General features: G+C 37.5%; 1 protein-coding gene across 3 annotated transcripts in view; it reads right to left on the bottom strand.

Moving 5' to 3' along the window:
- Slc12a6 (solute carrier family 12 member 6) overlaps positions 1 to 19,831 on the bottom strand; it is a 91,959-nt gene that overhangs the window by 64,424 nt on the left and 7,704 nt on the right. The window contains exon 1 of one of the 3 annotated variants that reach the window (XM_034496416.2): positions 7,141 to 7,355. The exons of the other annotated variants lie outside the window; for them this stretch is intronic. Coding sequence (XP_034352307.1) covers positions 7,141 to 7,258 — 118 coding nt within the window. The 5' untranslated portion in view covers positions 7,259 to 7,355. Of the gene's footprint in view, positions 1 to 7,140; positions 7,356 to 19,831 lie in introns of those variants that run through there. 3 annotated transcript variants of the gene reach the window in all.

The following is a 19,831-nucleotide window of genomic DNA, read 5'->3' as shown; positions in this document are numbered from 1 at the left end:
TATATACAGGGCTTACTGAATTAAAATAATTTTATCTATGTATTTATGTGCCATATTCAATTTTTACCGTGTGTATGTTTCACCTATATGAAAATTCTTTAAATGGGATTTTTAAAAATTATTTTATTTAAATAAAAACCACCTAGTATAATTTCAGCAATACATGTAGGTTTTTCTTGCTTTTCTTTTTGAAACAGGTCTCACTCTGTAGCTCAGGCTGGCCCTGAGCTGGTTCTAATGATCCCCCTGCTAGATCTACTGCAGCACTGGCCAACTTCCCAGCTTCTATCACTTTTAAGTAATTCTAAAAATGAGTAATTTTACATTGTCTACATCTGACCACTACCCTTAGTCTCCAAGTCTCCAAGTCTCCATTCACTGGTAAGGGTGTGGCTGCCTACATATGACGGGCAGAAAGACACTCTGGAACAGTCAGATTAAGCCAAGCTTCCTGCTTCTTCAGTTTTCTCAATTTTTTGGCATAATTTAGAAAAATACAGTATATTTGGAAATATTCCGTACCAAATAAAAGAGCAATGCAATTCAAATGCAATACAAAGTTTGACGACAAATAAAATTCCACCAAATTCTGAGGAATTCATATTTATAAAGAAATAAAGACTCAGAATTAGTAACTAAAAGAATACAGCAGCCTAGTAGTATAAGAGTTTTTAAAAGTGTTTATCATTACACATCTATAAATATCTACACATATAAACACACACACACACACATATGTGGGAATGAAGAGAAGGGACATGGGAAGGTTTGGAGAGAGAAAAGGAAAAAGAGAAATGATGTAATTGTATTTTATTTATATTAAATAAAAATTTTAAAGTATGTTTAAAAAACTATGGGGTTGTGGTGCAGGAATACCCCAGCCTGTGAGGAAGGCAGGCTGTGCTGCTGTGCCGACTCTCTATCTGAGACACTCTCTACCTTCCGCTTGTGTAGCTCAGATTTCTTGGCACCTCATTTTCCTGATCTGCCATGGTTCAACAGTCATTGTGGGAATGAAGTAAGTCAATATTATTAGGTGCCTGGGTTAACACTGGCTCAGCTACTCACCTGGCCTCACAATGGCAATGGCTATTATTACTATACTGCTGATAACATTTTATATGTCTTCCTCTTTCAACCTGTCAAAACCAAAAAATACTAGTTTCTTTAGAGGTTACCAGCTGATAATCTCCTTTCTCTGCATGTCCAAATTTGGATTAAAATCTAAAATCTTTCAAATTTTCAATTTCATGGTGAATTTGGACATATGGCATAAGTTTTAAAAAGTCGAATCATATGCTAAATTATATGTAATACATTCTTCACTGACAACTAAATATTGAGTATAGAATATAAAAGTAATAAGCAATATTTAAAATCAAATGAGGTCATTTGGAGGCTTCTAATTTTTGAGACAGGGCCTCATTATATAGGCTTTTCCCTCAGCCTTCCAAGTACTCAGATTACAGGCATGTGCCACCACACCCACTTACAAGTGTATTTTTATAGGGCTTTTATCTTTATAGCATTCAATCTTCAATCTGGTATGTCTCTTGTGGGGCCAAAGTAGCAGACAGTACATGAGGGTTGGGATACTAAGAAAGAAATCTTGGGAGTGAGAAATCCTAGGAAATCAGTTCTAAATCAGTGCTTAAGCAGTGTAGAAATAGAGCGGGCAAATGTTCAAATCTGAAGACTGTTACATGTCAAGTCCACACAGTGTTTCAAGATGCAAAGACTGTAGGGAAGCACATTCAGATTTATAGTCCTTTTTCTTTTTCCATGTTCTATGTATGTGTGGTGTATCTGCATGTTTGTGCTTTGCAAGTGTATGTACATGCATGTAGAGGTCCAAGACTCCAACATTGCTTAGGCAAATCCAGAACTCAGCAAGTCTTGTTAGCCACCTTACTCTGGAGCTCTCTACCTTCTGAGGCTGGAAAGACAGGCAGGTGACATGCCCAGCAGGCATATGAACTCTAGTCCTCACACTTTCAGAGCAGGCATTCCAACCACTGAGCCACCTCCCTAACTCCAAGATCTGTATTCTTATTTTTAGGTACAATAAAAATCATAGCAAAATAATTGGAAAGATATTTGCAGGACATGTGAAGTCTTTCTTCCAATTCTGGAATACCGTGGTGTAGTGTAGGAGGCAGAAAAACACATCTCACCCAGCTAGTTTCAAAACTTTTAACTCAGATTTTACAACCTGCAGATCTGTTTCTGCTTTCATAGTTTAAAAAAAAAAAAAAAATCCCAATTAAAGAAAGGAAGAAAAAGTAAAGTTTTTAAAAAATTTCTTTTGAGATGGAGTATCCAGGCTGGTCTGGAATTTGCTATGTAGATCAAGCTGGTCTTGAATTCAGAGATCCCTCTGTTTCTCCCTCTGCTCCTAAGTGCTGGATTAAAGGAATGTGCAGAGACAGAGGTCTGGCTGTTACCCAGCCTGGGGATACAAGTGTATGCCAGCACATCTCACTGAAAATCTTCACTCCAGAAAATAATCTATACAGAAAATTTGTAGTTGTCTAGTTCAACCTATTTTAATTTTAGTCAATAAGACAACACAGTCAAAAGCCACCATTTAAAGAATATTTCATGGGTAACAAATACAACTAACATGTAACTAACAGTTACATTTTGTGAGAGTTACTAAGATTTAATCTTTACTTAACAGAACTCTCACCTGCTCTTCTACCAGGATATCATGGAGCAGTTGTTTCTTAACAGCAGAGGATATTTTCTCTACTTCTACAAGTCCATTTCTGAAACTTCCCTTAGACCTCTATTTGCATCCTACTTAACATCTCCAATCTGCTATCTGAGGCACACATGGCAGTCCACATTTACCTAATCCATAAGCTGATTTGAGGAGCAAGGAGATTTAGAGCAATTATTTAATGAAAATATTTATATGAACTTAATATTTAAATCAAGAAATGAATGTAGTATACAAATCTGATTAAGAAAATGCAATGAAGAGTTAAGGTCTGTAACAGTCCTATAAAATAACTTTTTTCTTTATTTGAGAAAAAGCCTTGAGGAGATGGAGGAGATGTATAGAGGGTCAGAAAATTGAACAGAGGTATGTGGTGATGGGGGATGGGGAACTGTAGGTAGCAAGCAGAAAGTCCCAGACACCAGGAAAGCAAGAGCCTCCCAGGACCCCACAGGGATGACATTAGCTGAAATACCCCACAAAGGGGAGGTAGGACCTGTCAAGACCATATCCAGAGGTAAGGCATACTCCCCCCTACCCCCAGTTGAGGGATTGGGCCACTCACCCATCTCCAAAATATTAACCCAGAATTGCTGTCTAAAGAACACAAGGACAAAGAGTGGAGCCGAGACTGAAGGAAAGGCCATGCAGAGACTACCCCACCTGGGGATCCATCCCACATGCAGACACCAAACCCAGACACTATTGCTGATGCCAAGAAATGCATGCTGACAGGAGCCTGATACAGCTGTCTCCTGAGAGGATCTACCAGATCCTGACCAATACAGATGTGGATGCTTGCAGCCAACCATCGAACTGAGCACAGGGCTCCCAATGAAGGAGTTAGGGGAAAGACTGTAGGAGCTGAAGGGGCCTTATCTAGCATCAGTGGGAGGGGAGGCCCTTGGTCTTATGAAGGCTTGATGCCCCAGTGTAGAGGAATGCTAGGGTGGTGAGGTGGGGGGGGGGGGTGGGTGGGGGAGCACCACTGTAGAAGCAGGGTAAGGGGGGATGGGATGGGGATTTGCAGAGGGGAAACTAGGAAAGGGGATAACATTTGAAATGTAAATAAATAAAATATCCAATTTAGAAAGAATGAATAAAAGGAAGGAAGAAAAAAGGGAAGGAAAAGAAAGAACTTCACTGTATAGACCAGTCTGGTTTCAAACTCATTGCCCTCCTGCCTGAGCCTGGGATTACAGGCTTGTACCCCTAAACCTAGACAAAAAAAATATGTTTAATAATCCTATCAAACTATTAGGACTTAGCAAAATGATGCAATGGGGAGCACCAGTAACTAGGCACCACGTCCAGAACAGATTATGTGGTCCATGGCAGTACTGGCCTGGATGGGTATCCCACAGAAAGAGGAGATGAAATGGATAGAGCTTTGCTAATTGGTCTCCATCTACCTCCTCCCCCACCTCTTCTTTACCACATGCCTTAGGATTACCCTCAAATTTCGTTTCCCATAAGAGCTTAACTCTCTCCTGATATCTTCAAATTATTTCTATTCTTGATGATTTTTCTCTTTTCCTTCCATAAGAATCATTTGGATCCCCTACTCAGATACCTACCTACAATGCCCTCCAGGCAATTTAGTATTCTTCCAACATCAGTTATGCAAACCTTCTCCTTTTTCTCAATGAACCACTATCACAATGTAAGAACAGGTATTCATATTTGTGAGTGTGATGTCAGACATGTATCTACGAATTACCTATCCCATACAGTTCTTGTAGCCACCCTGTAAAGTAGGCATTGGTTTTATTAATGAGGAGAGAAGCTAAACAACTTGCAGAAAGTCACCCAAGTACTAATTATTACAAATTGTCACTATTACTAATTAGGAGTAATTAGTAGGTCTGGGATTCATAGCCAGATCCCTGACTCTAAAGCCATTTTACTACCTTTGGTAAAATTTACACCTTTGGAACATTAGGAGGAAAGTCCCACACCTGGCCTGAAGTTTGGTGACTTGAAACGCTGAAAGAGAGCATGCCTAGTCACTGAACTGTTTGCTAAATAGCTTAGGACCCTGAGATACAAATGATCTGACAAAGTCTCTGTCTCAGCCTCTCTGTTTCAGTCTGGTGTGGGGACAGAGGGTAACACAGGCATGGTAGTGCTACTTCCACAGGCATGCTGCCAAGACAACAGTGCAGAGGAAGAAAGGAAGATGTTACAGAAATCTGAGGTTTTGTTTTCCTTCTGAAACTCCAGCAGAGTCTACTACAGACCTTCTCGTAACTCATGCAGCAATAACGACTATACTTACTTTACTTATGTACAATTTATGAAAATGTACCCCAACAGCAATTTATGTTAATGTAACCCAACAGCATGTACAATATATTTACATTAATAAATATATATATACATTTAAAATTATTTTATGTAAAAATTAGTTTGGATTAGCCCTATTTTCATATTTCTACTTTATCTCAATTATTTTATAGTTTAAATAAGTTTATTAATAGCATGTACTATATATTTTTCTTGCTACACAGATGCAGAAAGAAAAAGAAAGGTTACATAAGTCATCAGGGTTTGAAGTAATAAAATAATAAACGAGGTAGTATCTTCATTAGTACTATTCACTGTACAAAATAGTAGGCTTCAATGAGTTTCTTTCTTCCTTTCCCTTTCTTTCTTTCTTTCTTTTGTTCTTTCTTTCCTTTCTTTCTTTCTTTCTTTTGTTCGTTCTTTCTTTCAACTTAGAAGAGCAAGGGACTAAAACTCACTACATTTCAAGCAAATGTGCCCAGAAAGGGAGAGAAATAAGCTTTCAATAACAAGTAAATAAAATACAATCCCTTGTTTTCTTCTAACTTAACTTTGGGGTAAAAACAATTGAGATAATACAGTCCCAGTAGCTGCTCACTTGTCAAATAGTTTATTCAAGTGCATACTCTTCGAAATGTTTTAGAAAACACCAAATTAAAGACTCTTATTAAATTTGAGTTAGCTTATTTCTGTTGTCTCTTCCTTTTTCACAGCAATTTTATGGAAAAATATATTATGCCTAATAATATTGTATTATTAATAACACTGGGTTCCATCAAAACTTATATGGCTTTCTCGGTGGCTGTCAATAGACTGATTCTATTACTCTGCTCTAACCTCTCCTACCAAAAAACAAATTTCTCAAAACAATCAGACTAGTAAAGATGAAATAATCAAAGGCAGAGGAAAAAGTGGCACAAAGAAATGAGAGATGAGATACATCATTTGCATTTCGTGAAATTATTCAAGACAGTAGACTAAACGCTAAAGGAATTGAAAGCACCAGCAAATGAGAAAGGATAACTTCCAAAACACCCAGGCCTGAGAGACTGACTCTAGCTCTTCTACCTGAAGCCATAGAAAAGCAGGTTTAAGTTCAAGGTAACATAGACTAACTTTCACAGTTTGCTGTTATTCAGCAAAGCAAAAATTACGTAAAGGACAAAACATTTACATAAACTATCTTCTTTATTGTCTCTTGACAAATTCTCTCACTCCAAGGATGAGAACAAATAAATGAAACATGTGACTCTATATCAACACTTCTCTCCATCTCAAGTTAAATGTCCCTAGTACTTAAGATACTACCACAGCTGCTTGTCACAAGGAAGAACTACAGAGGAATTGTACATTTTCCTTACCTTTGTCCACATACAGATGTTGCTGATGATTTAGGAATTTTAAAAAAGAGTCAAAGTGTAACTATACTTAATACCACAGTATTAACTAAGACTTTAATTGCATGTTTAAAAATCCCAAACCACAATTCCCCAGGAAAGTATAACTGTCAACATTCAGAGGCCACAAGAGAGATAAGCACATTCATTAAATAATTGTATTAAACCAATGCTATGCTGATCACCACAATGACCAACCAATGTACTTATTCTTTAAGTTATTAGAACATTTGTTACTGATTGTGTACCGGGTAAATTGAGGCAGAGTTCTGAATAACCGCAGGTTCACAAGTAAAAAAGTCCACAGAACAAAACTACTGAACCATGCTCCCTTTGTATATATTATATAAACAGCTAAGATTAAAAGGACACTTATCTGTTTGGTTCGAAGCTTTTTCTAGATAGCATCTAAGCCATCCGAGAGAAAACTGAATTCTGAAATCTGCATAAATGACTTTTACTTTCTTTGCGCTTGAAAACTCTTTTCATACATTGCTACCGATTCAATTTCACCTGTTGGTAATGGACACAGAAAACTCTTTGTGGGGGAAAAACAAACCGCTTGGTGGAAAAAAAAAGGCACGTTATCAGATATACGGGGAGTGAAATAACTGAAAAAGAAGCCTTTTCTCCATCAGCATCTGTAAGCAACAGTTGGAAGACTGATGGCCAAGTTACCACTTCCCTCACGAAAACTAGTTTGTGGGTCCCCAAAGCTACAAGCACAGGACTTACCTGGTTCTTGGGGATCCTGAATTCGGGCTTTTACTTCTGCTGAGCTGGGCTCAAGAGAGAGGGGGCCAGCTGTCCCCTCCTCTGGGTCTTCCACCTTGGTCACGGTGAAGTGCGGCATTGTTCTTATAGACCCTTGCTCTCTGCTTTTAAATTTCCTTCCTGTGTGTCCCTGCCTCCCTCCACACTCACAGCACAGCCTAGGGAGACAGTGGCTGGGAATCGGGAAGTACTGAGCCCACGTGACCACAGCCCCAAGGGAGTGGGACGCTTGAAGACACGCCTTCCGCCGTGTTTATCATTCTCTTAAAAGGCTTAAGCACTCCACCCTGGCTTATTGTTATTAACCTGTGGAAACCCTACTGTCTGGGCAGTTTCTCCAGGCGGCAGAAAGCTGAAGCCCGGGCGTAGCTCGTCAACCCTGTGTCTCCCACTTGTTTCCTTTACTTAATTTATTGCCACCTCTCTGGGCTCCATCATCTCAACCTCTTACTCACAGTATCTGTCCTTTTACTTCACACGAGAACGATTAGGAAACAATTTATTTGACAAACTACCCTCTTTAGTGAAGACTGGCACTATGTCAACTCAGAAAAAAGGTAGGCTGTCAAGTTTCCATTGTTGCTTAAGGTCAAAGCATATGGAAAAACCTTGCAAGAGTCAGTGAAAGGCTTTTTTCCTCCTTCAGGAGAAACATCTATTTAGCCAATATTTAATGACACAAATATATTTTATAAACAATAAAGTTTAGATTGCCAGATGTATGCAAGGACATAAAAGAGGAGAAACTAATTTTATCAAAAGCACAAGTTTAAAAGAGAAAACTATATTTAAAGTTTTAAAATGGTGTGTAAAGGAAGTGTCAACATAACTGTTTTAAAGAAAAAGAACCTAAAGATATCTTTAAGATGTCTGTAGTTCCATAAGCACACATTTAACATACTCTACTCCACAGTAATATTGAATAGCTATAACAAGTGCTCAGCTGATTACACAGGCAGGGAGATGGATAAGAAAATTAAGCCTTATGTTACTTTCCATGTTGATGTTGTCATAGCAAGACTTTGTCATTAGAAATGTCTTCTACCAGACAAGTAAGACTGAGCAAAATGTACTGAGTAGAGAATAAAAGCATGTGGCCATCATTCATTCAAAGCACACCACCTCTAAAGAAGACCGATCCAGTAGTCAGTCCTCCTTTGTACTCTGCATTACACTAGAAACTCTACACCAGTCTCATTAATTCACTGCACAAACATTTAGATACAAAAGATGCCTGAAGTCATGGTGAATGGTAAGGCAAACTTTAAAATACCTAAAGCCTTATGGTAGGCACCGTAGACTATATTTAAAAGAAAGTTCACAAGTTATATTTAAAAGAAAGTTCACAAGTACTTAACGTTTACTTCACGTGTTCCTAATAGTCATGGTTTGCGTTCACTCATCTTCGGAGCTTTTAAAATACTGGTGCTTTGGTTCCATCTCAGATATTCCTATTTAACTGCTTTGGCAATAGAGCCTGGACCATAAGACTTTTAAAAGTCCCTTCACATTGTTTTAATGTGCAACCAAGGTTTAAATAGAAGACTGCTATAGAGGTTAAATTTATCACCAGAGAAGTCTGTGTTTGTCTTTTTTTTTTTTTAAGATTTATTTACTTATTTTATGCATATGAGTACACTATAGCTCTCTTCAGACACACCAGAAGAGGGCATCAGACCCCATTACAGATGGTTGTGAGCCACCATGTGGTTGCTCAGAATTGAACTCAGGACCTCTGGAAGAGTAGTCAGTGCTCTTAACCGCTGAGCCATCTCTCCAGCTCTGTGTTTGTCTTTTTTAAAGAATATTTTCATCTCTCTCTCCTTTTCTCCCCCAATCCTCCATATGTGTCTTTTGAGATAGGACCTCCACCTGCCTCTGTTTCTCCAGTGCTGGAAATCAAGGTATGTACCACCTGACTTGGCTTATTTAATATCTCTTTCTTTGAAATAAATTGTCATTTGTTTTTTGTGTTTTGTCTGTATTTATAACTTAGCTACTCCACTGATTTATTTGAAGGAACTTAAAAGTACCAATATGTCAAAGATTTCACTCTTATATTCAGAGTTCAACATTCATTAATACTTTTGGTACCAGTACATTTTCTACTTGGACTCTGCTTTTCACATTCGTCTTATGAAGAGCAGAACTGTGGCTAGTGTTCTGTAGTTGGTGGACAGAAACACTGTTTACAAACATGTATATAGCTTCTGTGTATAAGCTTAGATCCAAAGGCTGGAGAGACCACTTAGCAGATAAGAGAACATTCTTAGGGATTTTAGGCATTCTTGAGGACTCAAGTTCGAATCCCAGCATCTACACCAGGCAGCTTACAACTGCTTTTAACTCTAGTTCCAAGGAGTCTGATACCTCTGTTCTCATTTACACATACCTGTATGCATGTGAATGCATACGGACATAAACACACCCACTCAAAAATAAATCTTAAAAAAAAGACTAAATCTAAATGTTATTCTCTCACCCTCCTCTCTAAAAGTCCACCAAACTAAACAAGTAGGAATGTGACAAAGTCCTGTTAATAAACTCTATGATAGGAGTAATTTATTTACCAACTCAGTGCTTTGTACCACAGTGGTCAGCAGTTTTACAGTTCTCTCCTAGGATGAACTGTAGATAGAAGTGCAGGCCATAGAACACTGAAGGTGAAGTAATGTTAAGATATGATGTGAACAAAAAGTAATTACATAAAGGTAAGATATCATAAACAGATACTTAAAGTGCAATGCACTGTCACAATAAAGTACTAATATAGTCCCACTGAGACAGCTAAAATTAATAAGACTAAATGTGGCATGAAAGGAATGAAAGGACTCTCAAACACTGCGGTTGGGGCTGTTAATGGGGATAACCATGGAAAATAGCCTAAACCTGCCCTAGCACTCAACAACTTCACTCAAGCATGCACTCCTAACAGTCGAACTGTGCTCCATGAAAAGTTCGTATTCCTGACATCTCTAAAGTGGAAATACCTTAGATATTCATTCACAAGAAAAATATAGAGTCAAAGTATATTTACTATTCAAGAAATTAAAAATGAACAATAGATAAACACAACATGAATGTGTTTGCAGTGCTTTAAGGTTTTAAAACAGACACAAGTAGTCTATGACATGGAAAGTCAGATGAAATCCGTCTAGGTGTTTAACAACAAATAAATAGATAAAGAAAACATGGGTTTAAAAAAAAAACAAACGAGTGCAACCAGAAATCATCACGCTAAGCAAAATAAGCTATGCTCAGAATAACAACTATTATACTATAGCTTGTACTTGGAATTTAAACTTAAGACTGGACTACTGATGAAGGAAGAGTCAGGGTACCAGTGAGGGGGAAGGAAAGGGGGCAATGAGGAGGACAGAATCAAATATATGTGAATGAAAATGTTAGAATATAACCTACTGTTGTTATACTCATGCTAATGGCCCTTCTAATTAGTACAATGGTTGCTTCTGAGAAGGTGGAGTGGAGAGTAACTGGGCTCCAACATGGCAAAACTTCCTGAAATGATGATGACAGCGATCTTGCTAGGGCTTAGGTGTGTGCTTTTGTCAACTTCAGTAATTCACTTGGAACGTCCCTTTGCATTTCACTGTACACAAAGTCTACTTCAAAAGAAAAGGAGGCTTGAAGAAATTCTAAGCTTTAAATAATAATACACATTCAAGTTTGTAGGAAAGTGAACCGGTATCTCAATTTACCTTGAAATGCAGAACTTTGGATATATCTACACAAAGATTTTTTTATAATTATTTATTTATTTTATGTATACAAGTACACTGTAGCTGTCCTCAGACACAGAAGAGGGCATCAGATCTCAATACAGATGGTTGTGAACCACCATGTGGCTGCTGGGAATTGAACTGAGGACCTCTAGAAGAACAGTCAGTGCTCTTAACCACTGAGCCATCTCTCCAGCCCTACACAAAGATTTCTTAAACTCAGTAATAAAAAGACAAGACTTATGATTAAAACAAACAACTGACAAAGGACAATAAACAAATGGCTAAGAAACATTTGAAAAGGTACTCCCCATCAGGGATCATCAGGGGGATACACATGAAAATGAACAAAATGGAGAGCACATATAAATACCTTGGGGAAAGTTCTGGGAATTATAAGTCTAAAACATACTTTTATCATATGACCCAGCAAACCCTCTTGGTATTTTTAACCAAGAGTACTAAAAGATGTAGTTACAAAAAAAAAAATCTAATATGTATATAGCAGCTTTCTTCACAATGATCCAAATGGCCCAAAAGGAAACAGGCCAGTATCTATAAATCAATAGGACAAACACTTCAGTAGATTTAGACAGAGGACTGTTACTCAACAATGAATAGGAATAATCAGGTAAATTCAACACCACAACATTAGAGATTATGCATTATAGACAACACAAATGAAACACATAGCAGTGTTGCTGGGGGTGAAGCATTTTGATTCTGACAACTTTAAAATGCTTAAAAATAGATTAGTAAAGGGGAAAGGTATAGTAACCTACAAAATAAAAATTATGAGTGGACACTGCATTAGTCCTTCAAGTTTTCTGTATGTTTGAACATTTTCCTAATGAAACCTTAGGAAGTTCAACGGAAGATGACTCTCAGCAGTCACTGTGGGGCTACCCTCCTTTTCACACAGAGGTTCGATAGCTTCATTTTAATGCTATGGATGTTGAAAGAGTTGTTGTACCGGTTTGAAATATTGCCCTGTCATGTTGTAAAACTGTGTAGCATTTAAATGAATAAGATACCAGGCCAGGCCATCGGCCTTTATGCAAAGGAGCATTTTTAACATCTCCTTCAACAGTGTTGTCTAGATTAGGCCCAAAGTAGACACATTTTCTTTGCTAATTAGTTTCAGTAAAAAACATTTATTTATAACTATTTTTAAATTGACAGAACAATCATCCTTCAAAAGAACAAGGCTATCTGGGGTAATTATTTTTAAATCATAACTTACCATGCCACCCCATGCAAGTATGTATTTTTTGGTTGAACTTACAATTCATTATAACTAGTATTTTGTCTGATTTAAGCCGTTTATTTAAAAAAAATAAAAAATAAAGATGAGTTAAACATAGTGAAAAGACTGGAACAAGGACAAGTTAGTAGAAAATTATTTTCACAAAAATTATCAAATTGTAAGATATTTTAATTATTCTCTCCAATGGCAAAAATACTCAAATTTTGGTCAAATCTTATGTATTTTTATCTTGGTTTTTGGAAGCTAACAGTTATATTATATATGAATATCCTAGAGCCATATGATCTTTAGTTTTGTTTGGTTGGTTGGTTTTTGTTTTTTTTTGAGACAGGGTCTCACTATGTAGTTCTGACTGTTCTGAACTTACTCCATAGACCAGGCTAGCCTCAAATTTACAGAGATCCTCTGTGAGTATGTTCAAACTCACAGGCTAGCCTCAAACTCACAGAGATGGCTCTGCCTCCCAAGTGCTGGAATCAAAGGTGTGTGCTACCACACCCAGCCTAGAGGCATATGATCTGATTGCTGAATGGTTTTGTTGTCATTTTTTTGTTTTATGTCTTCATTTTGAGACTGGGTCTTGATAGTAGCCTAAGCTTGTCTGGATCTTATGATCCTCCTGCCTCAGCCTCCTTAGTGAGAGAAATAAGAGGCATCATACCCACCTTGAAATAGTTTTAAGTTTCTTTTAACACATATTTGAAAGTTGGGTCTATGATACAAAAAAACTATTAGTAGGCAGAAAGCAAAACCCCCGATATTTAACTGCTCTATGTATCTTAAAACATGAACTATGATATGTACCATTTTGTGCACTCTTGAAAATATCCCGCAGATATGTTAAACATTTTGTAGTATATTTAAATTTAAATAGAACTCAGTTTTAAAATTAAATATAAAATTAAATTTGATCAAAGGTTCAGGCATATTATCTTTAAAAACTGGACCCAGAAGCAGGAGAGACGGCTCAGCTGTTCAGAGCACTGGCTGTTCTTCCAGAGAACCTGGATTTTTGATTCCTAACACCAACAAGGAATCTCACAACCATCTGTAATTCCAGTCCAAGGGAATCCATTACCCTCTTCTGACCTCCATGGGCACCAGGTATACACATGGCACATAGGCATACATACAGGCAAAATAGCAATACATACACAATAAAAATAAAAACATTTTAAAGACAGAACATAGATACAACAGACCAGATACCATGAGCCCACACTGTGCAGTCTTCATCTGCATATACATGTCCACAGAATTCTCTCATTATCTTATACACATATGACCACACACCACACAGGATAAGGGTTTATGAAAGTATAGTGCTCACTGAGAATCCTCAGTGAAGTGCAGTGAATTCTGGCCTTGAAACAGATTCAAATCACATGAACTTCTAAAGTCCTGCAGTTTTTACACAGTATTTAAAGTACTTTCTCTGCTGTTAAGGAGCTATATAAGTACCTGAGGTGGACACTTCAAATCAAGCCCAATAGATGGCTATACACCTAAAGTATTCATTTTACTTCAAATGGCATTTTAAACAAACAGCAAAGGTAGCAGCAAGTACTTGAAGAGTTCCAACATATGACTGTTTTCACAATAGTTACGGTGGGCTTTCTGATTCTGGTTTTTAAAACAGGGTCTCGAGCTCACTACATAGATCAGGCTGGCCAAGCCTCACAAAGATCTATCTGCTGCTGCCTCCCTGGTGCTGGGATTAAAGGCCTGCACAACCACATCTAGCTTTAAGTAGATATTTTTACTAAATCATGGTAACCATTAGCCAGCACTCAAATAAGTTAAAAATTATACTTTCATTTACGGGGAAACTTTTAAAAATGTATAGAACATATTTTGATAATATTCCTTCTTTACCCTCTTTTTCTCCTCTCACTCCCACCTAATTCTTTCTTTCCAGTAAATCCCCTTTCTAGTTTCATGTATTTTTTTAAGTGACCCACTCAAGTTAATTAGTGTTGCTTGCATGAGCATGGTATGGGTTAGTCAGGGCACAGGCTACCTAGCAGTGGTTACACCACTGAAGAAAAATGTCCCCTCATTCACTTCTCCAGCAGCTGTTAGCTACCAATAACTTCTCAGTTAGGCATAGACCCTCATGAGTTCCTCCACCCATCATTTATTTAAAATGTCTGAACTAAAGAATTTATAAAGTATAAAACTTATCTTGTAAAGAAACCTATGTTAATTTTTGAACAGAGATCTTGTGTGTGTGTGTGTGTGTGTGTGTGGTGAAGTGTGTTCATATGTGTATGTGTAAGTCAGAAAATGAAATCAAGTGTTCTATTATGTCTTTCTGCCTTATTCTCTTGAGACAAGGTCTTTCATAGAACTTGAAGTTCACTGAATTTGGAAAAGCAGACTAGACGGTGAGCCCCAAATCTACCAGTTGCCATCTCCCAATGCTGGGACTACAGACACATACAGACATAGTAGGCCTTTATGTGGGTGTTGGGATTTGAACTCAGACCCCCATGCTTATACAGTAAGCACTCTCATACACAGTCATTTTCCCAGCTCTAGAGCAGTGATTCTTAGGTAATAGTTGCATGAAAGAAAAACCTATTTCAGACTCCTATTTAGAACCAATGGTAGAGAAACTACTCAATCTCTACATTGAGTGTGGTGTCATTTGGAGGGTCAGGCACAAATATGAAAGATAATTAACTGCTGTTTTAGAATAGTGTTTTAGAAAAGTGTTTTGGAAACTATTTCTGGTGAATTTTTTTTTCTAGTTAATGAGACATGGTCTCATATGGCCCAGCCTGGCCCAGCCCAGCTTCAGACTCATTATGGAATGGAGACTGGCCTTAAAGCCCTGATCATCCTGCCTCCACCTTCTCAGGAGTGTGCAACCATGCCAAGCAGAATTTTTTAAATATCCAATTCATTACATGTTAATAATTGCATGATAGCCGGGCGATGGTGGCGCACGCCTTTAATCCCAGCACTTGGGAGGCAGAGGCAGGCGGATTTCTGAGTTCGAGGCCAGCCTGGTCTACAAAGTGAGTTCCAGGACAGCCGGGACTACACAGAGAAACCCTGTCCCCTGTCTCAAAAAACAAAACAAACAAAAAAAAAGCATGATAATTAATAATAAATATAAAGTGAATTAATGAAATAAATGAGATGAAGATATACCAAATAAATCCCAAGTTTTTAAATCATGAAACTCAGCAGATATAAGATTGCTCTATTAAGCTACTATGCAACTTCTAAAATTTCAATTTCTTACCTTCCTCATAGACAATATGACCCAGCACTGTCTGCATACTACACTCCGAATGGCTGTTTTACAGAATGTTGTAAACATCTCACAGAAGATAATGAGCAGTTCACTACTTAAATTTAGAGTTACTGTTATTGCTAGAGTTTGCTAAGTATACTCTCATTCTCCAGTAAAAGATGTGCCTACACCGTCCCTATTTATCATATTCAGCAAACCTTTTATCTATTTGCTATGGAGAGACTAAATAATAGTTTAAAATATCAAACTAATGGGCTGGGGAGATGGCTCAATGGTTAAGAGCACTTATTCTAGCCGTTGAACTGAATTCAACTCCAGCAGCCATATGGTAGCACACAGCCGTCTATACGTCCAGTACCAGGGGATCCAGTGCTTCTTCTGACCTCTCAAGGCTCTAGGTATGCATGCAGTGCTCATACATACATGTAGGTGAAACACTCATACACATAAAATTAAAAATCTAAACCAATTTTCAATTTAAATGACTTAAAATTCTAAGTTTTATCTCATGTAGCATACAAGTACAGAAAGGATGAGTGAATTACTTTTGTGAAGACCAGGTAACAAGGACACCAAGAACATACTATTTAAAACTATGAAAACAGATTTCTATAAAATGGTTGTAGTGGTTAATATTTAATAAATTTTAGGGCTGAAAGTCTTAAAGATAAAAGATGAGACATTCCTTCCTGGTAGATTCATACTGTTGTAGAGGACAAAAGGCAGAGTCCTCTGATTGAGGCCTCAAGACTCTCAAAGAATCATGCATTTACTCTATACTTTTACAGTGTCCAGTAGGTACCAGAAATGGGAATGAAACAATGCAAGACACTGTCCCCAGTCCTGCAAGGAGGGCAGTCTTGTTAGCCAATGAACTATCCAACTATGAGTATAATACACAAGCAAACAAGAACCAGGAGAGCATAACATCCCACCGCTCTGCTCAGATCTGTTACTTCTTTAGGGGCCCAAAGCTCTGAGTGTTCACTGGAGGGATGTAATAGGATGTGATGGCTAAGTCATCTCTGGCAACAGTGTCCAAACGTTAAATGGGGTATTACTAAGTGCCTCTGGAAACTAAGTGTTTGGCTCTTAAAGTTGTCTGTTAACAGTTTAATCCATGAGGTTGGAGAGATGGCTCAGTAGTTAAGAATACTAGTTGCTATTCCAGTGGTTCTGAGTTCAATTCCTAGCAACCACATGGTAGCTCAAAACCATCTATAATGTGATCTGATGTTCTCTTCTGGTATGCAGGGGTGCATACATACATAAAATAAATCAATCTTATAAAAACAAAAGAGTTTAGTCTGTGTTGTAACTTCCTGTACAGGGCTGCTGTCCCCTTGGTCTAATGTCACTGAGCTTAGGTGTGAGTTGGATCCAAGAATCACCAACCAAGGAGGCAGCACTGGTAGCTAAGAATACAAACAACAACTCAGTTCCTCATTACAGTTCAATATACCTTCCACACATTTCATTTTTCTGTTATTAAGTGATTGGCAGGTTAACAATGCATCTCTACTAATGAAAAGTCTATAGTATATGAACATGACACTATGGAACGTACTGTCAAAACTATAAACACAGTCCTAAAACATAAGGAAAACACGATGAAAATAAAGTCCCAAAGAAACTGTCCTTGTTAACAAAATAATTGATTAACCAAGCAATAGTTTTTCTGTGGTGCCAACTGTTGACCCCAGGGCCTTGCATATGCTATGTTAGCAGTCTATCACTGAGTGGCTTCCTCAGTTCAGGACCATCCTCATTAATTTAATTTTTACTTCAAAGAAAAAATAACTTTATGAATCACTGCTTTGTTTCTGCCCCTCTCCAAAAGTCCATTTATGAAGAGATTTCCTGAGCCAGACATGGTGGGGATGAACGCCTGGTATCCAGGAACTCAGAAGGTTAAAGGGGGAAGATCCACACTCAAGGCCAACTGGGCTAAACAGCAGCAAGACTGCCTCAAAAAAAAAAAAAAAAATTAAAAGATACATAAAGAAGCCAGGCAGAAGTGTCACACACCTTTACTTTCAGCACTCCAGACGCAGGGGCAAGTAGGACTCTGCCTGATCTACAGAGCTAGTTCTACACCAGTTAAGGCTACACACACACACACACACACACACACACACACACACAAACCTGTCTTAAAAATAAATAAATAAAATAAATAATAAAGAAAAAAGATACGAGACTTTACTAAGAGTTGGCTCAAAACATGAATATTTACTAACTTTACTGCTAGACTAGTGTAAAGTATGCAATAACTCAGCAGTACTACACTGCACTAATCTGAGCACACATACATATTTTAGGCTGAATTTTCTTTAAGAAACATGGACTCTAGCAATCCAGAGAACATGTAATTGTATTGTCTTCTGTTTGTAGCTTTCCTCTGAATGTCAGGCAAAATAATGTCCCAGTGTATTTATTTCATGCATCTAATATATTACTATATAATTAAAATTTAATAAACATTCTATCAGGGTCAACTTATGTAAGACATAAACACTACTTATTGGAATCACACAGTACTCCTCGGCTCAATCACTACTTTTCAATGATTACCATAAATTTGGCCAGTCTACTTATCTAATGCCTCAGATTTTTTTCTTAGACAAGAAAAAGTTTATCTTAGCACAGGAAAAAAACAAAACAAAACAAAACAAAACAAACAAAAATCTATGGTGAAAAAATATCAAATCTTTTTATTTTTTAAGGAAGGGAAAGAACATTATTTATACAGAAGAGCAGGAATCCTAGCTCCTGCCTGTGCTTAGTCCCTTAAGTGGAATAGAGCACACTGCTAACCTAGGGAAGAAATCAATCGTAAGTCCTTTGTATGCATCTTAGGACGTAACTAGACACTTTTCATATTTTCAATAATGAAAATAAGCATTATTTATATGTTTAAGGTAATAAATGCAAATAATCTCAAAGCAAAACAAATTCCAACTATAATCAGTTTCTCTTCTGGCAGCAGGTGCACATACAGATAGAGCACTCACATACATAAAATAAATAAATCTTAGAAAAAAAAAGTTTAGGGCTGGAGAGATGGCTCAGCAGTTAAGAGCACTGACTGCTCTTCCAGAGGACCTGAATTCCCAGCAACCACATGGTGGCTCACAACCATCTGCAATAGAACCTGATGCCCTCTTTTGGTGTGTCTGAAGACAACGACAGTGTACTCACATACATAAAATAAATACATACATAAATATTTTTTAAAAAGTTTAATCTGTGTTGTAACTTCCTGTACTTCTAACTGTAGTTACTCCTTAGGTGACTACATGTAATAAATACATGCACATGTGTACAAAAGTACATGTGTATGGCCAGGTTTTTATTTAATACTGTTTTCTTTTTTCTTTAACCAACAATATGTAAAATGAAGAGCTTTTCAACAAAGTGAAGGCAAACCTAACTGGTAAGCTGGAAGAAACTCAAATGCCATTTAGTCAAAAATCTTAAATGTACTAAATGATTATGAAAGCAAACAGATAAGTGCTATCAACTGGCTTTTGTGTATAGACTTTTCAAGGTCACTAGAAACATACCAAGGTTTATCAAATTCAGCAATAAACAGCAAAGCAAAAGCTGCCACTGATAAATTAGGTAAGGAATATAGAGGCTGGAATGAGGCTAGCTCCTGACTAAAGAGAGACCTTAAATACAAAAGACTAAAATTAGGAGTAAAAAGTAAACATAAGGGGTCAGTGAGGTGACAAAGGTCACAGGCATTCGTTTCAAAGCCCAACTACCTGGGTTCAGTCTCTAGGACTTACATGCTGGAAGAGAATCATCTCTCCAAACTTGTCTTCAACCTCTGCATGTGCCTCATGGTGCACACTTATACTCACAAAAATAAAATACCAAAAGAAAAACTAAACTAAATATAAAAAACAAAAAACCCCAAATACCTGCCACTTATGACTTAATATTGCTTTTTTTTCTAGTTTTTAGCTTTTTAATTCTAAAAACCACACATTTTAAAAAATCTATTTTTAATTGTATTTACATGTGGGTAGGACTGTGTGTGCAGGTGAATGAACAGCAGTGCCCTTGGAGGAGACATCGGTCCCCTGAAGCTGGAGATACAGGCTGCTGTGAGATGCCTAGAGTAAGTGCTGAGACTCACACTCCATTGAGGCCTTCTGCAAGAACAGTGTGTTATGCCAGCTCTCCAGTCCTAAATACTGCACATTTCAAAGCTTCCATCTTGTTAGTTACTCTATGGAAAAAATTTCAACATTTTAAATTTGGTATAGTTCTCAGATTTACTACATATTTGGAGTGTGTGTGTGTGTGTGTGTGTGTGTGTGTGCGCGCGCACGCATGTACACATGCTGGTGGAAGACATAATAAATAAGT

Source organism: Arvicanthis niloticus, chromosome 2, assembly GCF_011762505.2.
Source record: "Arvicanthis niloticus isolate mArvNil1 chromosome 2, mArvNil1.pat.X, whole genome shotgun sequence".
Taxonomy (NCBI): Eukaryota; Metazoa; Chordata; class Mammalia; order Rodentia; family Muridae; genus Arvicanthis; species Arvicanthis niloticus.
The sequence above is the reverse complement of the archived record's forward strand: the minus strand, read 5'-3'. Positions and strand labels throughout refer to the sequence as shown.